We start from the raw sequence: 12790 nt of genomic DNA on the forward strand, positions 1-12790 counted from the left end.
TGATTTTTCTCTCTCTTTAAAAAGAAAAAAAGAAAGACTTACTATACGGCCACTGAAGCCTGTTGGTGTTTATGTGGCTTTGAAAGCAGGGTGGGAACATGAGTTACACACAAACTTCCAGGACTTGCTGTTGGGTGGGAATTTCTTTTGTTACAGAGCTCTGTCTTCTGGGCAAGTGTTCAGCGGTGTTGGGGAGCGTGTATGGGAGCAGGCATGCGCGCGGCGCGGAGGAGGAATGAGGAAGTGAAGCACTTGCCGTCAGTTGATGTTGTACAGCGAAGTTTCAGAGAGCAAACAGGAGGCGGGGGGGGGGAAATCTCAATCTGTCGGAAATACTATTCTGGGTTTATTGTATGTGTTGTTCATGGAGCTCCTTGGGCAGAGGTAAGAAGCTTTTTCTTCTTCCTACTCTTCTCTGATCAGACGTGGGCTTTCTCTCTCTTTAATTTTTCCAGAGGTTATTTTGTGGAACGGGATATGGAAAACGCATCTAGTATGATTTATCCTTTTCTGTGAACTGTGAAGTTGGCAGTATGGGCTGTTTGTGTGTGTAGCTTCAGCATGCCTTTAGAGAACCAAGTCTCTATAAAACAACCTATTACTTTTGGCTGGTCAGGGTTTCCCATGGGTTGTCAGGTCAATTTTTCCCTGAAATGAAATTCAGGACTTCTTAAAGTATTAGGTCCTGCGCTTCTTCTCAGGGAAGAGAGGAAAGATACTGAAGTGTGCTCAGAAATGCTGTTTATTACACAGAGCACACTGGAGTAGAAAACTTAAGTAGATCCTGGGAAGCACTGGTGAAAATCAGCGATGCCTGTTTGGCACTAGACAAGTATGGAGGAATCCAGTTGTTGGGTAGGATTGCCCTGTGGGTATCTGGTAATTCTTATTAGTTAGGATTTGGTTTACTATTATCTGTTAATGCCATTTAGGTGGTTGATTTATTTTTAATCTCAAGTGTCAGAGAGGTTTTGAAGTAGTTAATGTATCACAGAACCAGTGTCCCAGGAGAGAAAACTTCAGCTTTGGCTATGTTACTTTTTCTCAGAAATGTGTATGTTACTACCAAGGAGTAAGAGTCTTAAAAAGAATTAATGAAATGGTATTTTCTTTACTAGATTAAATTATAGATTATCCAAGAGCTGTATTTCCGCGAGCAGATCAGTTGGCAAGCCCGAGTTTGTTTTGGCAGTGAGGAGCTGCTATAGTGTTAAGCTTTGCAGTAAATAGGCTTACTTCTGTGTTCACTGCTAACTGCTACAGGAAGTTCTGCTTGGGTTATTTCTGAGTAAGACTCAGCAAAAATGAAACAGCTTCAGGACTAAAATAAAAGCAGACAATAAACATTACTATTATTCAGAATTACGATCTTCAGATGTCAAGAAGATGATGACATTGCTTGGGTAAGAAGAGTGTAGTGAAATGCCATAGGGAGATATGTAGAAACACAGGAGCAGGCAATGCTCTTGAGCTGTATGTACTGAAAGGACAGAAACTGAGCAGAGGGTGCCCGTAGGTGTGCTGAGTCATCTGCCTCAGACTGTAACATGACTTACTGCGGACTGCTGCTGGGAAAGATCAGGGCTAGCTTGTGCATGACGAAGTGGCACATGATACGTCTGTGCTAGTACACCTTAGGTCCAAATAACATGTTTGTGAGAGAAGCCAGTATACACTTGGTCCCTGTACCAAAGGACTCTGAGAGTGCGATTAATTTAAAGGGAGTTGAATTTTAACTGAAAGCTGAAGAGTTTTCCTGTATGTCGTCATGTGTGAAACTTCATGCCAATGGATATTGGTACAAAAGTCTCCTGCATTTTAAAAACATCTTATTCTCAAGGGTTGAATCCGCAAAGCTTCCTAGCTACACATGGAAGGCTCTGGCCATCACGGACATACCGCAGCTTGGACAGGAGACTGTTACCCCTCTGCGTCGTAGTCAGGCAGAATAAGAATGTGATGAAGTACTGAGCAGTTGTCCCGGTGGTTTATAGAAGGATCCTGTCTTTCTCTGAAGCACTGGCAGGATCCCAGAGGAGACAGGTCACTGATCTGATTACAGCGTGACATTTCCAGTCTGGGTTGAAGGATGGAATTTCAAGGATTTTTTTGGGGGTGGGGGCGGGCCCAGAAGAAGGGAGAAATTTTTTCAGGTTCTTCTAGCTGCAGTTAAAAGCAGCTTATGCAGGGCTAAGCAGCAGGAGGAGACTTGCATACAGGTATTTTATGTTTTCAAACTCAGAGATAATGAAATCTATCTGTCTGGTGCCAATGTAGTATTCAAGGTCTATGTCTTGGGGCATCTTCATTCTTAATTACAGCTTCTTGTCTTCCAGTTTATGTACTGTGGACGTGTCATTTTAAGTTTTTGTTTTCTTGGGTTTTGGCATATCTTTATTTTCCTCAATCGTGCACATAGTGTGTGTGTGTGGACGTAGAAAGTGTTGCAAGCTAACAGGGTGAAATACTTAGTGAATTGAGAGGGTAGGTTAAAAATGTCATAATATCATTGGGGAGGGGGATTTTATTTAAATGGGGTATGTCTTTTATAAATGTTTGCATTCTATGCATTTTGCTCACCTCTGGCATAATGCTGGAGAGAAACATTTTTTAAAAAAGAGTGTTGTACCATGAAAGTGTGAATATGCTTTTCCTACCTTATCTGTACAAGGAAGTGTTCTCCTTCTGTAGTGATGGTTCCAATAGCTGTCTGTGATAATGAAACTTTGTTTCCATTATGCTGTTGCTGTTTGTAATCTCTGTTTAAAGTAGCTCCTTGAAATTAGAGAATATTTTGTTTCCAGTTATTTCCAAGGTCATAGCAAGTCACAAACCTTGCGAAAAGGCACACATCTTTCCCAGCTTCCCTTCTTATGTGTATACCCCATCTGCATGCTTGGTGCCTGGAGAGATTTATGTTGTACCTCAGTGCTTGACTCTGCTTCCTTGTCTGAAGATCCAGCAGGAAAACTGGATCATGTATGTGGAAAGCTGTGGCAGAAGCAGCAGTACTTGGTTTGGTGCCAGCCTGTGTGCATGCAGCTCGTGATCCGTCAGTCCCTGTGATGCCGTTCCCATCTTACGTGGGACCGGAGGAATTCCGCAGTTCTGTGCTGATCTGCTTGGGAGATTTATTAGCAGAGCAGGGTTTGTTGTTCAAACAGCTATTCTTTTCTCCTGTGGGGAAAGGGTTGGCTGGATCAAGCCAGTTAGCCATCTGTTCCAGCAGTTAGACTGTGCTGAAATAAATGATTTCCTGACGTTTCTCCCAGCCGTATTTTTCTATTGTGAGTGCTATCTGTGGCCTTCCTCTGGCATTTAGGCCACAGTACGTGTCCACAGGCGCTGCAGAGTCTGGTGAAATGAGGGGTAGGAGAGAAGTCCACCACGGGTAAGGGGGAGCTGTCACCCACTGGTGAAATGTGCCTCTCTGGTGACTGCATATTCACAGCTGGGGCTGGGGGTTTCCATTCATGTGTGATGTGCCCTTCTATTCTGGCAGTTCGATGCCAGGCTTGGGCCCATTAGGACCCTTCTGAGAGCTGTGCTGGTGTGTAAGCTTTGCTTCCATTGTTTTCTGGCCTTTTAGGACATGCCTTGGTAAAGGATCAGGGATGCCACTAATTACTCCCTCCCTCCCTCCCCAGACTTCCAAAACTTCTCTTTCAACTGTTGAGACTGTAAATAAATATGATCTATTTCATTACGCCAGTTGTCTGGAGTGGTCAGAGGTGCAGGTAGGAACAACATGTCTCTGATTTTTTTTTTTTTTTTAATTAGTTAACTCATATTAAAGTTGTGTTCAACTTCTTTTCTCCAGTTCAGAGCCTGGGATGGTGGAGTCTCCATGTCCACATCTACTTTCTAGTGTTGATGGTACAGCTGCATGTTAGCTTCTGGTTTTAGATTTCCTCAGTTAGTAAGAAACTGCTCTTTTCCAAAATGCTTGGTTAGCAATCAGTGTTTGAAACAGACTGTTCAAATTGTTTCTGAATTGCAGATGAGTCTGGGAAATTGCTGGTAGATATTTTAATACGAGTGTGGTAGAAAGGAAGCAATATGATTCAGCTCTTAAATTTTGAACCTGAAATGGTATTTCATAGCACAGCAATACATACGCTTGATTTATCAAGCTGTGTACTGCTCTTTGCAGAGGATTTTTGTGGAGTTCCAAGGTGATTTCTATTACAGATTTGGTTTACAAAGAATGATTCTGGCTGGCATAGTCGATACCAGGATTTACTTAAAAATATATAAAGGGGACAGTGAAGGGCGGGCGGGGGAAGGCTTGCAAATAAATTTCCTGTATGTTTTGGGAAGTTAGCTCACTGAAGTAACTTAAATGTATAAATGTTTTCATTTGGGTGTTGATGGTACAGTAGTAATAGGAATGATTTGGTTGTCACCTGACAAGATGAAAAAAATTACTGGTTTGCTATTCAAGAGGTCGTTTGGGGGGAACCCTGAACAACCTTGGCAGATCTTTGAGTTGTGCAATGGTGGTGTTAGGGTTAACCACATGCAGTGCCTCTTTCTCAGTACCACCCTGTCTGGGTAGTATTGATTTTTTTAATTTTTTTTATTTTTTATTGATTCCTTGTTGGCTGGTAAACAGTGGTTGTGTGGCATTGTACGTTGTCATTTGAAGATAGAAGTAATTTTTTTTTCATTACCTTTAGAACTAAGCTTTAATGATTCGTTGATGAAATATGGCTAAAAGCTTAACTAGTAACTCTTCGTTGTTTGCCTTGGCAAAATTATGTTAACTGTGAACATTACACTAAACTCTGGAACAAAAGCCTGAGGCTTTTCAGAGTCTCTGTTTTAGCATTAGATTTTTGTTGCTGTCTTAAAATGCTTTGATTCTGAAACCTTCAAGTTAGGACTTGTGCATCTCTTTCTTTGCCTTTACTTAGAATTGAGATTTAAATTTTAATTTGGAGGTTGTTGCTTATGTAAGAGCTTTCTGAACAGATATTAGCAAGAAAGTGCACACTCCTTGTATGAAACCTAAGCCAGTGGTGTGTGGAAAAGAAAAACTAACATGCCTGGGTGGTTTGGGTTTTTGTTGTTTTGCTGCTTGATATAGAAAAATCTGTTTGGTAATAAATCTGTGTGACTTGCGCTGTTTTTTTGCTAACTTCACTGGTGATAGAAAGTAAGCCAGACATCAGAAACTTTTTTATTACCAATTTTCCTTTTGATACTTTTCACATCACTTCATCTGTCTATTCTTTTATATTTCTCCTCACATGTGGAGTTCTGCTTTTATTTCTTTATTTTGTCCAAAATGGATGCCTTACCTTCCGTTCCCTTATAATTAGTAACATTTGATCCTCCTAGCATTTTGATTCAAAATTGCCAAGTAATAAAGACCTTCCAGGTTCTCTACCATAGGGTTTCAGTGTAATTTCTAAATGCACTGAAGATGTTACTTTCTCTGTCAGTATATCCTCTAGGCAGGCAATGAATGGTATAAATCAGGGTTAGAAAAGGGTCCTTGAGAAACAGTTGTCACTCTTCCAGTCCCAAATGGCTTCCAGAAATTTTCTTCCTGCTCTTGAAGGATGAAGCTGCTTGGTGGGCAGACTGAGGGCGAGTTACCAATGCTGAATTATAGCCAGTAATAGATGGGATTCCGAGGGTAACGGAGATGTGCCCGGATAAGTCCATGTGGTGCTCTGCAGCTCTGTACAGATCAGCTTGCGTGAAGGTGCTGTAGTAGCAGTACGTAGTATGCCCTAGCGATGTGCGTGAGCTCTATTGCATCCGGATGGTGTCTGACTGTACCCTGAGCCTTTCATCCTTTTCTTCTTGAGACTGTGGCAGCTCACATGTTTCCATGGAGTCATTGTGTGCCAATCCGGAGCCCACTGAACTCGGAAGAAAGCTTGCTTATGATATAGGTTTTGGATGAAGCCTTGTCTAAGCAAAATTATTTAAAGCTCACAATGAATACCATAAAAAATTGTTTTAGCGGAATAAGCACAACAGCCCTTCAAAAATTGTCTTTTTTTTAATTCAAATCTAGTTGATATTAATTGGCTCATTTGTAAAGAAAAAAAGAGAACATAAAAACTAAAAGCTAATTAGTCTTATAACTTCAATGAGATAGATAACTATCTTGATTTTACTGGGGTTTTTTAAGCTGCATAACAGCAGAAATGGTTTTAAGTGGCACTTTTCCAGTGCCAGAGACTAACTGGAATTAAAGCAAGTCATGACTCAGTCCTCTACTTAACGTCAGAACTGCACTCCTAGTTCAGCTATACCTCTACAAGTGGTATTTGCCTAGCGCAAAGGGTTTTACATGCCTGTTCCAGTAGAGAATGGTAACTTTCTATTTCTGTTTTCTTCTAGGTTATGTTTCACACTATGTGCTGACTGTACTTACAGAAGATATTTAAAAACAAACAGACTTTTTTTTCAAAGATTTTGATTCCAGTGGAATCTGTGCTTTAGATTTTTGTCTTGTCAATTAATTCCTGAAGCAATGCCTGTACAAGCTCCACAATGGACGGATTTTCTCTCCTGCCCGATTTGCACACAGACTTTCGACGAAACAATCCGGAAGCCCATCAGCTTGGGTTGCGGCCACACTGTCTGCAAGATGTGCCTCAACAAGCTCCACCGTAAGGCATGCCCTTTTGACCAGACCACTATCAATACAGACATTGAACTCCTTCCTGTGAACACAGCCTTGCTGCAACTAGTGGGTGCTCAGGTATGGGTGCCTTTTTTTTTTTTTGAAAAAAAAAAGGTCTGTTTTTGTGTTGTTTTCCTTCTTTCTCTAAGGAGGACAAGTCATGAATAAAGAATATGACTCATTGTTAATGGTGTGTAGAGCAGACATCTACCTTTTTGTAGACTGACTTTGACGAATACAGGATTTAGACCTTTGACGTGCTGTAGTAGAGGTGCCTGGAACAACAGTTCAAATCATGATAACCAGTTGCTGACTGTGATTTTGTGTTACGTCTAACTTAGTGTAACTGTGGGCTGTCACCAGAACAGGTTGGTTCTGTTCCCTTCCTTCTTCCTTTGCTCATATCTAGCCATGCTCTGCCAAAAGGTTGAACTGGATCAGTGAGCTTGTCCACTGGGAAGCCGTTCTTCTGTGGTAGGTTACTTGCTTTACCATATTGACCCTATGGACTTGTGATTGGTTGTCCCAAAAGCAGGAGGGGAAAGTAAGGGATGTGGAACAGACCCCTCTGGTAGCAGCCTATATGCTGCCTTCTGTCTAACTTGAAACCGTGCTCTGGAATTGGAACTTCCTGAGCTGACGTGTTAATCTAAATCCATGTATGTGAATGGGGGAAGCCTGCCCGAGACTCCCCTTTCTGCTGGAGCAGGTACTTGGGAGGTCAGCTGGACTGGTGCTCTGATGGAGATGAGTGCTCTAGCAGCACTGCTACTGGTGGCAGCCCGAGGAAAGGGGCAGCGATGTGTGGAAAGCAGGATTGCCCTGTTCAGTTGCAGCACAGGCTTAAATTGGCATAAGCTTATTATGGTTAGATCACTGGTGGTTTCCTGTGACCCACACTTCCCAAGGCTGGACAGGATTGTGGGCTTGGGGTGAGGAAGGACAATCATGTCAAACTTAGGGGTGAGGAACAAAAATGTAGACGGGATGCAGTTATCATAGAGGGGTTATTGTCTTCCTTAGATCTGCTTCCACATCTGGGCTCAGTGAAGTTGGAGGCAACAGAAAATTCAATGAGACCTATAGTTCAGGGAAAGGGCAACAGCTATGTTTTAGAGGAACTTTAAAAGATGTGGAAGAAAGAAAGATGCTCTGATGCTTTTTATTAGGTACTGGGACCTAGAGATCCAGTCATGTTTTTGTCACTTTTTTTGGTTTATCAAGTAATACAGCTAATTTATTGTTGTTCTTTTGGGGTGTATGGCATAGAAGTTATATCAGAAGTTTTAAAATTGAGTTGTGTTTCTGGCTGGGCTAAGTGACTCATCCTGCTCTGCAGGAGAGGGTGATGAGGCTGGGTGCTCCCATTTCTGTGATATACGTATGCACCATCTTTGAAGAGCCTCCAAGCAGTGTGAAATCTGTGGGTGATGCCATAAATAAATATTGTAACTCGCTTTCTCCCTTATATCTTCTTCCTTCCTCTCTGGAGTTTCTGTGATAGTTCCAGCTATATCCAAATGTCCACACTTACGATAAACATCTTTTTTCCTCTTGCATTTTTGGTTGTTTTGTGTGCATTTGTTAAGCTTTGTGAGAAGCTATGTGATAGCTTTAACTTCATCTTTGCCTGAATTAAAATTTCCATAAAAACAAGATCCTCTGGAACGAGATGGAAAATCACCCTGCCTCTTACAGGTAATTGAGAGTTTTATTCTGGTTTTGCAAGTTAGCCAACCAGAGTCTCTTCATCCATATGTGTGTGAGGTATGAAGAAGGAAGAGTGGCTTTATGGTAGTATTGTATTTGCTTGAGTGCACTGAGCTCTAGATTCTGACTTTGAACTAATGACATAAATTTTGTGCTTCTTTTTATGTCTTAAATTTTTATGTGATTGAGATTCATGGGACCTTGTTTCATGGTGACCTTAAAGCTGCAAATGCCACCAAAAGATACAGTATTCCCTTCCCCTCGTTTGCCACTCATTCCTGCAGTGTATGCTGCTCACTGCATTCTGTTACCTAAACAACAATCTGTGATCTTAGCTGGGTTTTTATTACTGACAAAATTCCCCCTTAAGAGAAATTTGCACCACCTCCCCCCAGCTCCTAATTTCAATGAGCATGTGAATGAGATCAGTGTTCAGTATAACTCACCCTCCTTTCTCTTCCCTTTCCCTTCCTGGCACCTGTTGTAGTGTTTACCAGCCTTTGGAGTACTAGAAAATAAGTACACTACTTTGCTGTGAAGGACAGGGAAACAGTTGCTATTTTTCATGAGTGTCTCTAAGGCCATTTTTTTTTTTTAACCTTTTTACAGAAAAAAAGCTTGGTTAAAGACCAAAAAAAAAAAGTAGAGGAACTACAGTAATTTTGAACTCTATCCCGTTAAGGAGGTGGACTCTCTTTGGTACATGTCAACAAAAATCATCTGCAAGCAGCAAGCCAACTTAGAAAGCATGAGTAGTATCATCAATTTCAGTGAAACAAAGCCCATTTTCTTGTTCTACTTCTTGGTTTAGTTTCAGGAGGGTGTATGTGTCATTAACATCCCCTAATCTCCACCAATCCCCTGTACACCTTAATCTGAGTCCGTGGAGATGTGTAATACTTTATTTTTAAATGATAAATTCCAAAAAAGCAGGTTTCATTTTAGAAGGAAATACAGTACAACACAATTAAAGCTTTGGGGGGGGGGGGGGGGGGGGGAAGAACAAACTGTTCTTTTCCCTTTGGGGAGTCTTCTGAGAAGTTCACACATTTATAAGTGTTAAGTGCTTTTTCGCTGGAGGCAGAGGAGGAGACCAGGCAGTTTGAAGAAACAAATCTATTCTGCTGTGACTGGCAGCTGTGATAGGATTCCAGGGCAAGTCGCCTTGGTTGGCTTTCAAGCAGGCACAGTGGGTGAAATAAGCAGGACTGTACTTCTGGGGAAAATGTACTAAATTTATCACAGTCACCCGAGAGAGCAGTAACCTACTTCTCCAACAATAGCATTCTCTCTCTGTGAAGGTTTTGTCACTTTATGGTGAAAAGAATTGGTTTCTTTCTCGAATTACAGGCTGTTTCTCAGTCTTCCCTCTCCCCACCCCTTTCCAAAAATGAAACCTGTTGCCCAGGTTATAGCCACCCTTGATGTGAAAATTAACTGTTGCAGAGACTTGAATTCCTGCTCCCCCAGCGCAGCGTGGTACACATCAACAGTGGTTACAGGGTCTGTTCTGGAAGGCAGTGGTCGGGCAAATCAGCCCACATATAGATAAGTTCAGCCACATAAGGTGATGGCGGGGGGGAGGAAGGATTGTAAGGGGAAGGTGAGAATTATTATTCCTGGAGATCTGGAAATAGCTGAGCGCCTAAGCAGGAGCTAAGCTTATTGTGAGGGGAGGGAGGCACAATGGCCTTGAACATGGATCAAAAAGGCATGGGGTACCTTGCTTTTCAGACTTCTTGGGTAAAGGAATCCCTTAAGTCAGTTTCTGTGGGAATAAGGTTTTGAATTTTAACTATTCAAGCATCCATATATTACTCTATGCAACTATTTTAAACATTCACCAGGCCAGTGTTTTGAAGGTGCATAATCATGGATCTGTCATCTAAGCTCTTCCCTCCTGTTTTCTTAACGCATGAAACAGCAGTGTGCACGTTCCAAACAGGTGACATCAAGTGGCAGAAATTCCTGTGGTGCTTTAATTTCTTTCCTAGTCTCCTGCTGGACATGATAAATACAATTCTAGACATTAGGCAATGGAATCGGTATATGACAAGAGAACGGGTGGAGTGATCTTAACTCGCAGCCCTTTCAAAAGGGGAAGATTACAACTGCGGAGATACTAGTGGCACGTTTGATCATTTTTTGTTGTAACTTTGGTGAAATGAGGTGCCACAGAAGAGGAATTATCTGTGAAGAAGTTGTTCTTAGTGCAAACTCTTGAGGAACTGAAGACAGTAGGCTTTGGGTTTTGTTTGTGTTTTGGGTTTTTTTTTCATCAGGAAGCAAATCATCTGTTTGCAGGGGGGGGGGAAATGGGGGAAACGGTTTTCAAACCAGACAAAAAGGGGTTTGGTCTGTTTAACATGTTCTCATTCTGTGCAATTAGATGTCTAATGGTAATTAGTGACAACTCAAGCTGACATCCTTCATCAAATTATGCTTAAATCACCAATTCAGAATCACTGCCTGGTATGAGATGATGCGTTAGCGTTCTTTTCCGGTCCCCTTCCTCATGCCGTCACAACCTGCCTCTTCCCACAGCCACAAGTAGTCATGCTGATGGGCGGCATTCCGCTGCTGGGATACTCGCAGTCATTGCCAAGGCAGATGCACGCAAAACGATCACAAATTTAAAGTAATTACACATCTGAGATTATTTTTCCTGTCTTGTTCTAGTCCCCCCGTGGGAGGTGTTTATTATATTATGTAAATATATTTGCAGTGAAAACTGTGATAAGGGTGTGGTGTCTGAGAGAATGGAATATTGAATGAGGATGAAAATAATGAACTTGCTCTTCAGGGCATCTATTTTGAGGCTCTCAAGAGGCGTTGTAAACAGAAGTGACCACAGGGTCTTGCATGCTGTTGAAAGATACTTTGTTAAGGGGAAGTGAAAATGCGTTGGAGATGAGTTATTTCTCAGTTGTCCCTCAGCACTTCCATGACAGAGCCAAAATTAAAATTCAGATCTCCTGTGACTTCTATGAATCATGTCTTTACCATTTTTCTCTTGGTGGATGCTGTTCTTAAAATCATTCTAACCCTAAAATGCTAAAGTCTTGGAAGTGCATGTAATAGAACCAGCAAAAGGGCAAATTATTTGTAAGTTTTACTGTGAGATGCATCATATGCGTGAAAATAAAGTGTGTGTGTGTGTAGAAATACATTCTCTTCTCCTGAAGACTCCTGAAACCACAACATAAACATCTTGTTTTATTGTGCTGTACTACACTTGCACCAGCTTAAGATGGAAGTTAAACTCTAATCTCTTTTGGGCTCATTTTGCAAACAGTATGGTTGTGCAAGGCTTTTAGATTTTTACACTGAAGCTTCCCTTGCAAAGAGAAGAAATGGGAATGATACACAGTGTTGAATAGCTTGATTAACTCTTGGAAGTTTTTCTATGCCAGCTTTTTCCTGAGGGAGGGGAAGCTTTCAGTTAGTTGCCTAGACAGTCCTTGTGTCTCGCTGGTGGGGTTGTGCTGCGTATGGCATTCCAAACCGCTGCTGTGAATGTGTGCTAAACCTGCCTTAATTCAAGATCGAAATCCAGGGCTGAACACAGCTTCCTGCCCCCTGTCTGTTCCAAGCCCTCTTTGTCTGCTGGGTGTTGCGATGCTGTAGTTGTATTTCGGGTTGTCGCCAGTGCCGGATTGAATGCTTGCAGGAGTAGATAGAAATTTGCACAAAATACGTTACAGCAGTAAATAGGGCAGAGACTGTGTAGTTTTTGTCTCTGCACAAGTGCATGAGATGCATGTTGTTTGATCAATTAGCCAGTTCTGCTTGTGTAACTTCCCAGACAGACTGCTAAAATGGCAGCGGCTTTGCAAAGGAGGTGGTGCGTTCTGTTAACATGAAAGCAAATATTGAAGGTGTTAATATTTGTTTCCTGAATCCCAAGAAATTAATCCAGCTGAGTCTGTTGCTGTTGCAACAGTTAAGGCTGACCACTGTAAGATACAGTTGCAAAATCTCCTTTTACTGAAAGCTTTCTTGCTTACAGACACACAAAAAAACCCCAAACCACAACACCTAAAAAACAAACCACCCCAAACAAACAGCACCCCATCCCCAAAATTCAAACAAAACCAAAAAACCTCCAAAACTTCACAAGTTAACTGCAGTCTCTGAAAAGCATCCAGGCTAACCTTGCTGTTTTGGTGTGATTAAACTTGGTTTTGTTTTTCCCTTTAATAGGAGTAAAAGGGGCAGTGTCAGATCCAGGCTATCTTGATTATATTAGTTTTGGGGTGGTATTACCTCTCTTAATTTCAGCTGATACGTTACGCTCAGAGACTTTTTTTTTGTTGCCTGCTGTAAGAGTTATGCAGCTAGTAACTTTTTATTTTGCAGTGTTTGTCAAATGAGCAACTTAGCATGCATAGCTGTTACTATTAAAAGTGGTAGGAAAGCTGTCCACATTGGTGG

At 41.6% G+C, this 12790-nt stretch overlaps 1 protein-coding gene across 17 annotated transcripts in view; it reads left to right on the forward strand.

The window, feature by feature from the left end:
* Positions 1-12790, forward strand: part of RC3H1 (ring finger and CCCH-type domains 1) — a 67974-nt gene that overhangs the window by 17057 nt on the left and 38127 nt on the right. For 16 of the 17 annotated variants that reach the window (XM_074877029.1, XM_074877028.1, XM_074877033.1 and 13 more), the window contains one exon: positions 6361-6724. In XM_074877029.1, coding sequence (XP_074733130.1) covers positions 6494-6724 — 231 coding nt within the window. In that variant the 5' untranslated portion in view covers positions 6361-6493. Of the gene's footprint in view, positions 1-365; positions 385-6360; positions 6725-12790 lie in introns of those variants that run through there. The other variant, XM_074877030.1, reaches the window with a different exon arrangement.

This window comes from Strix uralensis, chromosome 8, assembly GCF_047716275.1.
Source record: "Strix uralensis isolate ZFMK-TIS-50842 chromosome 8, bStrUra1, whole genome shotgun sequence".
In the NCBI taxonomy this organism is placed as follows: Eukaryota; Metazoa; Chordata; class Aves; order Strigiformes; family Strigidae; genus Strix; species Strix uralensis.